This window comes from Lepidochelys olivacea, assembly GCF_965140295.1.
Source record: "Lepidochelys olivacea isolate rLepOli2 genome assembly, chromosome: 12".
In the NCBI taxonomy this organism is placed as follows: Eukaryota; Metazoa; Chordata; order Testudines; family Cheloniidae; genus Lepidochelys; species Lepidochelys olivacea.
In genome coordinates this window covers 17,559,853-17,575,379 of record NC_140422.1, presented here as the reverse complement: position 1 = coordinate 17,575,379, position 15,527 = coordinate 17,559,853, and the positions used below count along the sequence as shown (strand labels likewise).

The following is a 15,527-nucleotide window of genomic DNA, read 5'->3' as shown; positions in this document are numbered from 1 at the left end:
ATTTCACAGCATTTTAAGCTGCTTTATGAATAATTTTTGGTGTTCTTTAGTTAGGGTATTTCTCCACATTGCATATCATATTTGAGCCTGGCAGGTTGTGAACTATGGTCATAAATTTAGAGGCAGGATTTTCCAATCATTAGGATGCTAGCCCGAGACTTGAAAAACATGGGTTCAGTTCCCTGCCCCAGACTTCTTGTGCAGCTGTGGGCAAGTCACTGTCTTTTCGTGCCTCAGTTTGCCATCTGTAAAATGTATTGCTTTACGACCCATAAGAGGGTGCTGTTAGAAGCAATATATTAAAAATTGTGAGGCACTGAGATATCCCATATATGTACCTCAAATAAATAGATTAAATTTAAACATACAAGTCAGGAACAGAAAAAAATTAAAGTTGTGACAGACACTGGATACTGATTGCTGCCATATGACCTGTTATAAGCCTCACCAATGTCATGTGACTCAAGCCAGGCACTAAAAAGCAGTCTTTTACCAGCACTTTTGTTTAGCACATGCTTATTGCAGTAGTGGGCTAGCTTGGTAATCAACCGAGGAGCAACATTAATTCAGACTGTGTAAGCAATTGTTTGCTTTCTCACCACTGCCAAATATTTTGGATGCTGTTCAAGAGAGTACAAATTATTTACAAGCTTTACGTTTTTCGTTTGGGGGTGGTGGTTTTTTTTAATGGAGTACAGTATTGGAGTACAGTATTAATGGGCATTTTCATATAACAACCTAGTATTTTAATCAGACTCAGAAATGCTAATCACTATCATGTTTGTAACAAGTCCTCAACTTTCTGTAAAGTTCAATATTCAGTAAGATAAACAAGAGAATGCCAGGCCATGCTGAAAGGGTGACTTCGAGTTTTACTTTTTAGCAGCATTTTATATTGTGTTAATCTTAAATGATTAAAGAACATGATGGAAGGTTTTGTGTGAGGCCAGTGAAGGTGTTGAGCTGTACCCACTGCTTTATTAAACCAGCAGAGAGCCTTAATGCTATCAGGAATGGAAATCAGTTGAGGAGGTGGGGAGATGCTCTCTTCATAACTCCTTGAAACAGGCACGGTCATGTTAAGAAGTCCTGGAGGTAGAGTTGGGACAGTGACTATTGTTTTAAGCTAAGAATTTTTGAAAGAAGCCAATCCATTACTAAATTTACAGAATTAGACCATTCTTAATGTGGTATGTTGGAGGTTAACACCTGGCTCAGCACTGATCGTATTAGCAAGACAAAGACTGTAGTGAATTTTTAAAAAATGTAGATTGCAATTTATGGCTATATTGTCACAAAACAAAACGGACACAAAACAAAATGGATTTGACAGTTTGGTACAGACATATTCTCTCACACTTACCATGTGCAGTGCTTTACATTTTCACTGTGTTTACAGTGTAGTTTATCTTTGGTAGTGGTAACACTTGGAGGATAGCAGACCTAAGAAAACTGTTAGGTTAACAATAATCTGTGCTTTGTAGATAGTTGACATTCAAAATAAACTCATTCCACCACTCTGCAGCTGAGAAAATACGTTTGCCTTAAGTATTTGATGGCATAATTGGGATTTTTTTGCAGAGGAAGGCAGGAGGAAGAGGCTAGCTAGTGTGCAAACTTTTACAAAGAATGGTTTGCTTTAAAAACCTTGATTTTTAGAATAGCGCATTTGTGACCCATACAGTGGATGCCCTTCCTCGCATTGTATTTATGTTTGAAGAGGAGGATGTAACTGGAGTGTGCTGTGAAATCAGGACCAGTAGAAATGTTACATCCATGCTATCACTGAGGAAATTTTCACTCCATTTGTCTGCAGGTTGTAAAAGCACTTTTCCACTCCCTGCCACAAAAAGTCCAGTTGAGGTACTTCTCTTCTGCCTCTGTGAATGAAACTGTTCTCTAATCTAAAGCATTTAGTTAATAATCTGCCTTTTCAGAGCCATGACTCAAATGATTTTCAATCTCTGCCATTCTATAGGGGGGGAAAATGTTAAAATGGGAAGGAAACTCATATGCTGCCTTCATTTATCTGTATTTCTTTAGGCTATTTCAGCACTTCAGCCTATGTTGGAATAACTTACGTCTCTCAGGGGTGTGAATAAACCACTCTGCTGAGGGACATACAGTACACGGATGTAGGTGCCCATGTGCGCAGCGCTATGTCAGTGGGAGAGCTTCTCCTGCTGACCTAGCTTCTGCCGCTCACGAAGGTGGACTCATTATGCTGATGGGAGAGCTCTCTCCCGTCAGCATAGAGCATCTTCACCAGATGCGACGCAGCCGTGCAGCTGTATCGGTGCAGCTGTGCCTCTGCAGCACTGTACGTGTAGACGTGGCCTTAGATTTATACGCTCATTCTATATAAAGGAGCACTTGCAAATGTTCCTTTTGAAAACATTGTTTGAAATAAACTTTGGGGCAATATTCAAGATTGAAATTTGGTTTTCACAACTGTTCATGTGGGTAAGGCTCTCATGGTGGTAGAATCATAAAAAGCAGACACGAGGGGTGAAAACGGTCAAAGTGAACTTGTTTAAAAATTGGACCAAGTATTTGCAGAGTGGGCCTGATCCAAAGTCTAATAAGTCAAAGGAAAAACTCCCGTTGATTTAAGCGGACTCTGGATCACCAGCTGCATGCCATAGATGAGAGCTAGCGCATCCATTGACATACCCTAATGCTGTAACTTATTTTCACACTTGGGGAGAATTATTGCAGGGTGGAATTTAAATATGAGGTTGGAGATTTGCCTTTAGCCTTTCTGTCTAAAATTTAGGAGTTGCTTTGAAGGCATCAGTAAAACTCTGCCACAGAAAATTAGGTTATTCTAAGAGTTTTCACTTTTAAGTTGTGAATGTTAAGAGTTTCGAAAATATTTCCAAAGCCTTGCTGAATTGTTCTTTCTTGAAAATCATGTTATACTCTGAGTTGTTTTCTCTTAGGTATCTGAACGTTTGAATCAGCCAGGAGTAGCCATAGGCTTGGCTTGGACTCCTTTAGGAGGTGAGATCATGTTTGTAGAAGCCAGCCAAATGGATGGTGAAGGTCAGCTTACTCTAACTGGACAGCTGGGGGATGTCATGAAGGAGTCAGCACATCTTGCAATTAGCTGGCTGCGTAGCAATGCAAAGAAATACCAGCTAACTAATGGTATGTGAAAAACACAAAACAAGAATGTTGGTATGAGCCTAATGCAACATAGAGGTGAATACCTGTTGTAACCTCTCACCAAAGAGATGCATATAAACAATTGTTTTAATTCCTATGCAAAGCTTATGATATTTCTGTGATGACCCAAAAATATACCATTATATTTTTCAATAATGAATTATAATAACAAAAAGGTTGCTGATTTACATGAAAAGTTGTCTTATTTAATTGATTATCTAAGACCCATTAGGACAATTATATTTACCTTAAAGGAGAAATAGGCTCCTCTCTACACTATGCTGAAAACGAGACCAGCAAAAAAACACCAGCCACAAATCGTTCTTTTGTGGTTTCTCCTCTACCTGCTGATGGTTAGCCAGGTCTGGCTACAGCTGAGGATTCAGCTCAGTGTTGTATTTTGTTAAGTTATTTAAGGAATTTAATGAAACTTAATTTATTTAAGGAAACTTTAGATGTTTAAAATTCTATCCATTTTAAATTTCTAATTTGCTTTTCATCATTAAACTATTTGCTTGCTTTCTGGTTCTAAGTCAGCAAACCCAGTGCTATGGTGTTTGAGAGTTAAATGTCTCCGGGCAGTGTTTATTTTTCAGAAATAACACTTTTTGTTCTATAAAATAAAGAAACCATTTCTATAAAAAGTAGGGTTTTTTTTTTAAAAAACTTTTGTTTAATAAGCCTTGTAGGCATAGACATTTTCACTGGCTTTTTGGGCTGTACTAGAACTATTAAACTGTGAAGCACAAGCATCTTTTATCCATCAATAGCCTGAAAAAAGACTTTAGTATGAAAATGAGTTTTAAATCTTGTATGATTTAATCAAAAAAATCAAAAGTTCTAGAAGACTGCAGCATGGTTTGGTGATCTGTTGTTCTGGGGAGCTGAGTAGCCAAATAGTAAAAACCAACATAATAAACAGGACTAACAGACCTCCTGTTGGTAGTTTCAGCAGAGCATCCAAGGACCAAATGAACAATTTCTAGCTTGGCTACAACACACAATCTTTAGAGGGTATATCAGGTAGAGTGGTAAATAGAAGCAGAGCTCTATTGATAATAAGAGATGGTGTTCTGTGTCCTATACCAGAAGGGCAAGGGGAAAATGTAGACTTCATTCAGATCTTCATAAAGGGTGAGATTAGTTTACAGGTACACAAGCCATTTTCTCTGGAGTTGTGAAGTCTCTGGTCCATAGTTGAAAGATGGTTGGGGTACAGATTACAGTCAAGGTTTATTTTGAACCTATAACTATTTCCAGAAATTATTAGTCCTTTACTGATTCCATGTTCTAGTTTCCTGACTTTTAAATGTTTGAGTTTTAACCAATGCTCTGAATTTCCTGACTTCTAACATTTAAAAATTTTTGTAAGTAGAACTATTTACAATCTTAATTCATTCTTGACTATATTTTTTGTCTAGGAATTTAGTATCAGGATGGATTGATTTATATGAAGGCAATTTTAAATTAAGTGAAATGTCTCGATTTAAATGATTTTTTCCATTTGTTCAGTTATTTTCTAAAACAAGGTGCTTTTTCTCATTAGTTGTTATAACCATTCAAACATGTTGATTTACAGCTAAGTAGACTTGAACTACACTTTACAGCCTTTACACTAGATTTGGTTCATTTTTTTGCTAGCTAAGAGGATATGCTATAACTATATACATTTATTTAAGCACTTTTATAGCTTAATATTTTCAGATTCTTATTAATTGTACAATTTTAGTATATTAGAAAAAGTGAATGATATATTATTGCTTATATATTAGATAATTAACTTTTTGTTCATGGTTTGTGTTGCGCTGAATTAGAATGGTAACTGGAATTTAATTAAACACAGAACAGGACAGAATTTATTTTTATTAAACAAAACAACCTTAACTGTTTTGGACACCTAAATTTCTCTTCTCAAAAGGTGGTACACATCTACAGCTAAATGATTTGTTATCAAACAGAGGTATTACTTTAGTCAGTGAATTAAACTGATTGTTTCAAGTCAGCCTGGGAAAATTTTCAAATATGCCTAAATGAAAGTGACTGGAGCTGGAGTTCCTACTTGCCTATGTTTCTTGAAAATGAAACAGTCTTCTAAGTTATTTAGGCTGTCCTTCAAACTTTTAAAACTAGCAGATGTCATGCCCTCCCTCATTTTTATTGATTGGAAGTGAAAAAGAAGTGATTTTCCTACTTTTTCAACTTCCAGTTGATTTTTCAACTTTGAATAAATGAAGAAAATATTCTTTTTGTGCCTGCAGAAGAGGCTATTGCTGTCAAAAGCTGGTTTTGCGCTTCAACAAACTCTGGTTCCAGGTGCTTTGCTAGTGACTTTCTTTTATATTGTAAAATAAGCCAATCAGAGCTCAGGTAGGGAGAAGCTATGAAATAGAAGGTTTAGACCACCCACGTAGGCTCAGTGGATGATCCTGATGAGATACATGAAAGTGTCGCTCGGAGTCAGAGGCCAGGTCCCACTGCCGGTGATGACTTTGCCAGTCTCCTGAACCCAGTGGCACAGTCGTTGGGTACCCCACAGGATCAAGCCCTTACTATGATATATGGCTATTATGCAATTTATAATGCTTGACCTCAAAAGTTAGATATTTTACTCCTGATTAATTCTTTATATAGAAAATCAGCCTTTAACTCAAAATTTTTGATGAAAGCTCATGGATTCAGTATATTTATTTCTACTTAAGTGTTTTAAGAGATTGTAATAAGTTTAGGCCTTAAAAATATCTAGGTTTTTTTTTCCAGAAAATCCTAGATTTTTATCCTGTTTAATATAGATAGCAAGCCACCTTTGGCCTAGGAAAGTTTAGATTTTCGTGGGGCAAGGTAGTGTTTTCACGGGCGGGGGAGGGTGTTTTCAGGGTGCTCCACCCTCCCCCCCCCCATTTTTAAGTATACTGTTTTCATATAATGCATTTGCTAATAATTCTAGTTCTCCCGTGCCTTTTTAGAACAAAGACCAGGAACAACACAGGTTTGAACTTTCCACATTCAAAACCATTCTTTTTTTTCTTTAAGCTTCTGGAAGTTTTGATCTCCTTGACAACACTGACATCCATCTGCACTTCCCAGCTGGAGCCGTCACAAAAGATGGACCATCTGCTGGAGTTACCATAGTAACCTGTCTTGCCTCACTTTTCAGTGGGAGGCTGGTGCGTTCAGATGTAGCAATGACTGGAGAAATTACACTAAGAGGCCTTGTTCTTCCAGTAAGTCTCATTTGGAAAAGTTAACCTATATTAAGATAGCACTGTGGGTTTTTTCCTCTTTATGCCCCCTCTGTAAGATGAAGTAGTAATTTTCTTCATAGTTACTTACCCAGGTATAAACCTTGTTATCTTGCTACAGTTCATTCCTGGATATTGTCTTTCAGTATAATTAGCACAGATGCATAGAAAAGTCCTAGTTCACATCCAGATATACACTATGAAAGTTACCTGATTTTATGCAATTTGCATGAAAAATTTGTTAGTATATGGGTGATATTTTCAGTGGAACAGATAACTTTGATTTATTATTTTTACAAGTACACATTTCCTTTTCTAATACTTCCTAAAATTCATAATATCCATTTACATTTCCTACATGTGTGTTGCAAATTAAAAAGCTTTAGTTCCTGGGGGAAAAAAAATCAAATTATTGCTATTGACAGGGTATTTTTATTATTGTAGTCCATGAGCGAGGATTAGACTCCGGTGATAATAGCATAGTTTATTTGTACAATTAGCATAAAATATGCAGATGTGCTATGGGTATGGGCAGAAGTTCAACCTAAACCACAAACGCTTTTCTTCCCCCATAGTGTTGAGTACAGTGTAGGTAAAATCTGGCTTTAGTCAAGCCCTAAGCTCTTTATGAACATAATTATAGCAACTATGTGTAAAGAATGAAGTTAAGTTGGCTGTAATTTAGTTATAGATCTGTACTGCTCAATGTGAGAACAGTATTTTTCACAATTTAAAAACTACCTTAAAACATGCAATTAGGAGGGCAGGGCAAAAACATCTATTATGTGTTGAGTTTTTTTGTATTATCATAGTACTTTGGAGCTCTAGTCCCCACTGTACAAACAGAACAAAAAGACATTTGCTGCTCCGAAGATCTTAAGATCTAACCATAAGACAAAACACCAACAGGTGGCTACAGACAGACAGACGGATGGGAATTCAAGGAAATAATGAGGCAATATTGGTCAGCATGAGAGGTTAGGCTCAGCACACAAGCAGCCTAATCATGGTTAAGTTTTGTAGGCATCAGAGAGCTAGAGGGATTTGAATTAGAATAATGAGTGGAATATGTTTGTGGCTATTTAGGGAGAGCACCTCCAAGCATGAGCGGCAGCATCAAAAAAGCCACAAAACAAGTAGGCAATGGAGGCTGGCATCGTGGGCTGATCAGAGCTAGGAGTTGACCTCTCAGAAGAGGTAATAGGGTGGGGGACATGTTGTGAAGGGCTTTGAAAGTGAAGACAAGCCACTTATGTATGTTGGACATGTGACAGGCTAAGAGAATGATCTTTATAGCAGCATTCTGAGTGGAAATGACCAGGGCAACACTGCATTTGTCAAGGCTCGCACTCGAGAAGAGGGTGTTGCAGTAATTCAGGTATGTCATCGTAGGCTTAATTCAGATTACTAAATTGAATAGGGTTGTTGCACCTTAAATAACATGAGACATCTGGCACAGTATAACTGTTTTTTTGGCCAGGTCATTAAGTGCAGACCACAAACACATGCCCATATTAACTGTTTTTGAGAAATAACTATCCTTTCTGAAAACTGGCTCTTGAGGGTCCACAATACTGCTGACACTCACATGAGCATCCCGTTGGATTCAAAAGGACTTCACATAGTAGGACGCCTTATGGCAGATTGTGAGAGTTAGCAAGACAGGACCCTGTTTTTATTGTGTGAAAAGCAGGATTGTGTTTGGCTTTATTTTGGTATTAAAAATACAGAATACTAATTTTACGCTCTCCTAACTCTGCTTCATCATAGCAAAAGGAAGCTCTCTCCTGTCTCCTTCTCAAGGACTTGGATTAGTTTAGGATTTATAAGACTGCCAACCTAAGTCCATTCTTTGTTTTCACTTTCCCATCTGGAATACTTTATTTTTTAACTTTTTCCTAAGCAAAGAATGGCCTGTTAAAAAACCTGTTGATTTGTATCCAAGGAATACTCTTTAATGCCTTATCCTTAACTGCTATAAGTTAAAGAAGCTCATTGACATCAACAGAACCACATCAATTTACAGCAGCTGGGGATCTGGCTTCTTAATTCCAGTAACAACTTCAACTAACACATTTTGAACATTTCAGAAAAGCTACTCGTCAAGTCCTTATGTTTGCCGTTATGGAAGGAAAGACAGATAATTGCATACATTACTTGTATATACAAATTCTTAAGATTACATGCACATGAACGTGTTTGACATCAGACCTATGACTTGCACACAAAACAATTTAAATACTTATGCTGTGGTGTGTTTAGAATGGTAATCCATGTATTCCACTGTTTTTTATGTCATCTTCCTTGCTAACTGTGGTGATTGTCAGAGATATTTGACTATAATGGCAAAGTTACATTTTCAATAGAAACTTCAGTTAATTTCAGTTTTGGTTAATAATGGCTAATCTTTACTTCAGAATGGTAGTTTGAACTGTACCTTATCTTGGTACTATCTATTATAGTATTTATGGTGCTTCTTTGTACTGAGCTAGTAACTTTCTAGATATTAGACTTTGTCATTTACAGAGAAAAAAAGTAGCTAATGTTTCTTCTCGCCAAATAGTATGAGTAGCATGGTGGTAGAATTTGAGAGAGAACACTTACAAATAAACTTCCGTTGCTCTATAAGGGCATCACTGTAATCTATGAAAACGTCTCCCAGATGTTACAAGATACTAGATCACATATCACTAGAGTTGGTCTAAAATTAAAATTTCTGTCACGCAGGAAATTGATATTTTGACGCTTTTTTCTTTCAGGACAAAGTCAAAATACCCAAACTTTTCACAGAATAGAAAATTATGAAAAATTCTGCTTTGGTTTGTCAAAATATTGACAATTCTGATAGCAGTTTGTAGTGTCAGTGTAGCTGTCTTGGTCCCAGGTATTAGAAAGACAAGGTGGGCAAGGTAATATCTTTTATTGGACCAACTTCTGATGGAGAAAGATGAGCTTACATAGAGCTCTTCTTCCTTTCCCATACCTGAAGAGCTGTGTGTAAGCTCAAAAATCTTGTCTCTTTTGGCTAATGGAAGTTGGTCCAATAAAAGATATTAGCTCTCCTAGTTTTGATAGTTGACATTTTCCTTTGTTTGTTGAACCAGCTCTATATTTTCTTTTGGATTGGTTTTACTTTAATTTGTGTCTCCCTGAGCAGTCAGTCTCCTCTTCACATGGTGTGCTACAGCTGTTCAACCAGAGGGGAGATGACAGAGTCTTTCCTTGGGACAGGGAAAGGCTCCAGATGCTCTCTGTGGTGAGGAAAGGCCCCTGCAGTGGGACACAATACTACCTAAAATAGCAGTGTAGACAGGGGAGGCATAGCAGAAGGTTCTGATATGTCTACTTGACTAAGCAGTACGATGCTGCCATTTATACCTGTGCTAGGGGTGTATATACGTATTCAAAAGGAGAATGCACCATAGACGTACCTTATAGATCAGTGGTGGGCAACCGCGGCTCGTACCACTTCCCGCTGGTAGCCCACCAGCAGATTACCCTGATGGGCTACGTGCGGGCCACAGGTTGCCCACCAGTTATAGATCAACATTCTTGGAAGATGAACAGGGATTGTGGAAGTTCAGTTTTTAGAATGGTGCTTTACGGATGAAGCTTGGAACTTTTTTTATCTTCTGATTTGTTTTTTAGTGGATTTGTCAATTTTAGCTTCTGGGACTTTTTGGTTGGTTACTTTTCTATAAAATACAGGATGTAAAATCATATCAAAGCATCTTGATTTGGATGTTTAATATATATATATATATATATATATATATATATATATATATATATATTTTTAGATTGCTTTAAACATTAACCTAGTTGCCATGAATAGGTTGGAGGGGTGGGCTGAGGGAGAGAACTATGAAATACTTGTAATCAAAAGAAAACCGAACTCATAATTCACATCTTTTGCATTTCACTACATTTTTTGTAGCATTTTTTTGGTAGGTTTTTTTGCTTTTGTACAAGGATAACTTTTAAAATAAAGGCTTGTCTACATGGACACACTAACTTTTGTCATGTAGACAAGCCCTGAGTAAGCTGTAGAGAGAGACAGATACACCTGAAACAAACAGTGGCCTTTCTTTCCATTGTTAATGTTACTAAGATACAGTGCTTTACCATGCATAGAAAAGAACAGCCAGAGATTGGAGGGTCCAGCAGGGCACAGCCAAGCCTTGTGTTACCTTAAAATGGGAATCATAAGAGAGACCAATGCCTTTTTAGAAGTGTTTTTTCCTATGTTGATGGGGGCAAGGATATATGTGAGGGTAAGAGATTAATGAGATCTCATGTTTGAGATTCTTGCAGCTATGCAGCTGGAATCTTTGTGGGCCCGATGAGGTTTTTTCCTCTTACACTAATCATATTTCCCATTTTAGCAGTTTAAGACTAATAAATGCCTGTTGGCAATCTTTTTAGCTCATATGGGTAAGGCAAACACTTCCAAATTTACCTTCTCCTAAAAAGTGATTTAGGAGAAAAACATTCCATTAAAAGTATGTCCATGCAGTTTAAGCTCTCAGTATGATGAATTATGGATGCACATCTGGAATCCTGTTTTGTTCACTTAATATTTAATTCAAAATGCCACTTGTGATTGCTTTGCAGAAAGCATCATAACTAAATAACTTTTTTAAATGGTGTGGTTTTTAATAGGTTGGGGGAATTAAGGACAAAGTCCTAGCAGCCCATAGAGCTGGACTGAAGAGAATTATCATTCCTCAAAGAAATGAAAAAGACCTTGAAGAGATTGCAATGAACGTGCGGCAGGATTTGAATTTTGTTATGGCAAGCTGCCTGGATGAAGTTCTGAATGCAGCTTTCGATGGGGGATTTTCAATCAAGACTGGACTTGAGCGCTTGAATAGTAAACTTTAAGCGGATTGGGTGAGATATCCTGTACATCAACATTAAACTCTCATTCAACTGTCAGATGGTAAAAACGTGACCTGCAGTGATACAAAACATGAGGGCAAGTATTGAGGCCTCACTGTGATGTGCTGTGCCACCCATTAAAAGTTAAGGCTTGACTTTCAGTGGGGCCTCAATGCCAGTTCTACTTGACTATTACTAATAGAAAGTGTACCTGCAACTTTATATGCGCCAATTTATCAAACACATTTTATATATACCAGTTCTATCAGCAGCATGTACAGGTATTAATGGAGGAGAGTACACATACCTGCTTGCACACCCAAGCAGAGACCAAGAGTGTGAAGATTAGGGATATATTTTTCGAAAGCACCTAACCCCGTTAAACACTTTTGCTCTAGATACTTCATGTCTCCGATGCTCTAGTTTTGTTACTACTGTATACAGATGGGTTTAATGATAGCTCTAGTGATCAGGCAACAGATGTGTTACATGAAGTTTAATATGGATAACTTATATAATTAAAATAAATGCACTGAGCTGCATCTGAAAAACTATCAGTGAATACTGCTTACTTTCCCAGCAAAAAAGTTGAAGTGCATTAGTGTTTTGTCTAAAAACCTTGCAAATATGCATTTGTTAAAATATTACAAAACAAGAATTTCAGAGTTTCATTTAAAAAATGTAAAGCATGAGTCCCCATAACCACCTTCATTATGCTCAGACAGCATTGCTCGTGTCCTATATTCCCTATTTTGTTCATTTTTGGCTCAAGGCCTTATTTTAAAGTGCCTAATCTTAATGGTCAGTGGTGTATTTTTAACACATCCAGCTGATATTTAAACTAACTTGCAAAAAGCTAGGAAATATTTGATATGATGCATTTGTGGACCTCATGCTAAAACTTTCCAATAGGTAAAATTTCAGGTCTCTTACATTAGGTATGGGAGAAGAGTGGTTAAAATTTGACTTAAGACCCATCTCTTCCTTAACTAGAGAGAAATTAGTTTCTCACCTTAAATCAGCACAAATATTTAATACACATATCTGTGATAAATGAAATGGAGTTGTGTTGGGGGAAGGTGCTCATAGATGTGGAATAAAATACAAGATTTCACAAACCAGAGTTGCAGTCAAAATGCACAAATATTCACCCAGTGAATGCCACCAAAACTACTCCTTCACAACAGGAAAAAAGATAGGAGACTAAATCTAAAAGCAGGTCAGGAAAAGACTTGTGGGAGAGCATATTGGAAAACACATACAAATATTGATTAATCACTTCTGTGAAGCATGTCTTATCCCCCTTTTAATGGATAAATGATATCTGCCTGAGAAGTGGTGTCCAGCACATTATGCATAAGGTTCTAAGCCTGGCTTTGCCACTGAATGGCAGGACAGTTAAGCAGATTAAACATCTGAACCTATTTTCCCCTTGTGAAAAAGAGTTATGATTATTATCTCTCACAGGAATGTCATGAGGTATAAAATGTTTGAGAGTTACCTTTAAGAATAAAATAAGGATCAAGTCATTAAAGCCACCCAGTGCAGCAGAGCCAGGAGTGGAATTTGACTTCCTGATTTGCATCACTGATTTTTTCCACTAGACTGTTCTCTCCTCTTTATGGTCTTATTCTGATGAGGACATTGATCAGGCCATGCAGAGCAATTTTAGCTTCAAAGTACTAATAATCACTAACACCAACATACAGGCTGTTTTTTAAGCCTTCACTAGATACCATACATGAATGGAGGCTCTCACACTAATACTGGGGTGGGCAAACTACAGCCCACATCAGACCATTTAATCCAGCCCTCAGCACCTGCTGGGGAGCAGGGTCAGGGGTTTACCCTGCTCTGGCTGGGGGCCAGGGGCTTGCCCCACTCCCTGCAGCTCTGTGTGCTACTGTGGTTCCTGGCCAAAGGGAGCTGCAGGGATGGCACCTGAGGACAGGGCACAAGAGCTGCCTGGAGGGGGGACATGCTTCTGGGAGCTGCTTTGCTCAACAGCCTGATTCCCCCTCCCTCACTCTGAACGCCTCATTTCTGGCCCCACCCCTACCCCCAGTTTCATGAGCATTCATGGCTCACCATACAATTTCCATACCCAGATGAGGCCCCCAAGCCAGAAAGTTTGCCCACCCCTGCACTAATACCTATTCACACATTCAAAATTGTGTACATGCTAGTGGAGAGAAGGGTGAGTCCCCACTGGAAATTATGGCCTCTTAATTAATGCAGAGTTTTGGAAGAGGATGTTAGAGGATTCTTAAAATATGCAAAGATTCTTAATTTTTTTCTCCCAACAGTTTAGTATTTGACTTCATTCTCTCCTGGAATTTCTAAAACCATACTCTTCTGGCAGAGCAGCAGTCATGAGAAATTTGACAAATCAGATGAGTTTTTAAAAAGGTATATTTTTTGCATGGGGAGGGACAAAAGTCAGGCTTATACAAAGAAAGACTCCTTAAATCTCCCTTGTGGAAAAACCGGATGCTCAAATGAAAAGGGAACATTTTGATTTGGTGTTTTAAAAGCTCCAAAATTCAATTAGTAGTTGTTGGTATATAAACACTTCAGAACAAGAGTATAGAAAAAGTATACCCTTAATTGTCAAATTCTAGTTTCCTTTACCACTCTACCCTTTGTAAAGAATCATATTAGTCTCTTAACCTCATGTATTTTTCCACCCTCTTATATGAGGGCTGTAATTTAAGCTACCAACTTCAGTCTACACATGTGTTTTAAATTATGGGGAAGATGATTATATTCTGTGACTAGGAGTCTCTTAATGTTATTTTCCTTATGTTAGGTCATGAAGAAAGATTAAAGTCTTGTAGTAATGCTGATCTTTGTAACTTAATTTTTCAGTTTGGTATTCGATTAATAAAGGTTTGACCACTTCTTGAAAGCTAGTTCTACTAATGAATGACTGGTTTTGAAATATACCACCACTGCTCATAAAATTGTAACAAGGTGAGAGACTTCAAGACAAATGGGGGTCCGCTAAAACAAATTTGTGAAGGGATGGTGGTTAACTATACCACAATAGGAAATCACAATGAAGCATACACTATAAAATATTTTGCTTCAACTGGTTTCTGTATATGTATAAAGAGATCTGTTAAACCTTCTGTGGGTCATAGTAGGACTAATCCTACATTTGTTCAGTGGCATTCTTAGAACTGATCCATTAATTATATTAAAAGGTATAAAATCCCTTTCTTCAGAAGGCTTCATCTTCCCTTGTCATGTAAAGGGCCCACAATACAAGCTTTCAAATACAGCCTTAAAAAACCAAGGCTAAAGAGTGTTTATTGCATCTTTACATTAAGACAAATATGACAGTTTCTCCTTACCTGTGAACTTCCAGAACAGGAAGGTCCATCATTCCAGTTATTTCCTGGGTGTGAGTGAGCCCTCAGAAGTGCACTGGAATGCTCTGCAAAGCAGGGAAGTGCCAAAAATTGCTAGAAGATTCTTCCAGTGAGAGTTGAGGTATGTGAAGTGCTAAGTATTATAAACATGTAAATAGCTAACATCACCACATCAATAATGGACACCAATAAACAAAAACAAAAAACTCTGCCACCTTTACCATTTTTTAGTGCTAAGTAGTCCTGCAGCTTGTAGCCTTCTACTCTACACAGGACAGGCAGGAAACTGAAAGCTTCCTACTCTCAGCTGCTCCTTTTTCACATGGAGGGACAAGGCAGTAGCCCTTACCTGGTAGTGAGAGGAGCAGCAGGAAGTCAGAAGACAGAGGAGCTTTCTATTTAAACAAGCATGGTTTTTTTCCGTGAGAAGGTGGGTACATAGCTTCTACACGGGATGGATATATTTTTTGTGACTGGTTGATTTATATAGAAAGTGTTTATTTCTAATAAGGGACTACAGAGTTCTATCAGCTTCCATATCAACAGGCCACTGAGGTATTGTCCACATAGAGCCGAGTGATCCAACCCCCTGCGTACTGTACTTGTTTCACAGATGCACCCAATTTGTAAAACTACATTTAGAATTGCCCAGCAGAAATTCTGTACACAGATTACATTTGTATAGTTTATGCTGAACTGCAAGTGCATTCATTTTCATTGAACTTGGTAGAAGTATGTACTGCATTTTTCAGAAATAAGCAGGGAGGGACTGGGACCTAGAAAGCTACTGGTGGTTGAACACAAGTTCCTTTTTTTTTGGTGCTTTAAAGATGTAAGTCCTTTATACTAATACTGAAGATTTTAA

The 15,527-nt window shown here is 37.7% G+C and overlaps 1 protein-coding gene across 1 annotated transcript in view; it reads left to right on the top strand.

Moving 5' to 3' along the window:
* The window catches only part of LONP2 (lon peptidase 2, peroxisomal), a 90,911-nt gene extending 76,362 nt beyond the window's left edge, over positions 1-14,549 (top strand). Inside the window, exons 13-15 of the mRNA XM_084644892.1 lie at positions 2,943-3,150; positions 6,199-6,389; positions 11,070-14,549. Of these exons, the coding sequence (XP_084501018.1) occupies positions 2,943-3,150; positions 6,199-6,389; positions 11,070-11,291 (621 nt within the window). The 3' untranslated portion in view covers positions 11,292-14,549. The remainder of the gene's footprint in view (positions 1-2,942; positions 3,151-6,198; positions 6,390-11,069) is intronic.
* Positions 14,550-15,527: the final 978 nt, after the last annotated feature.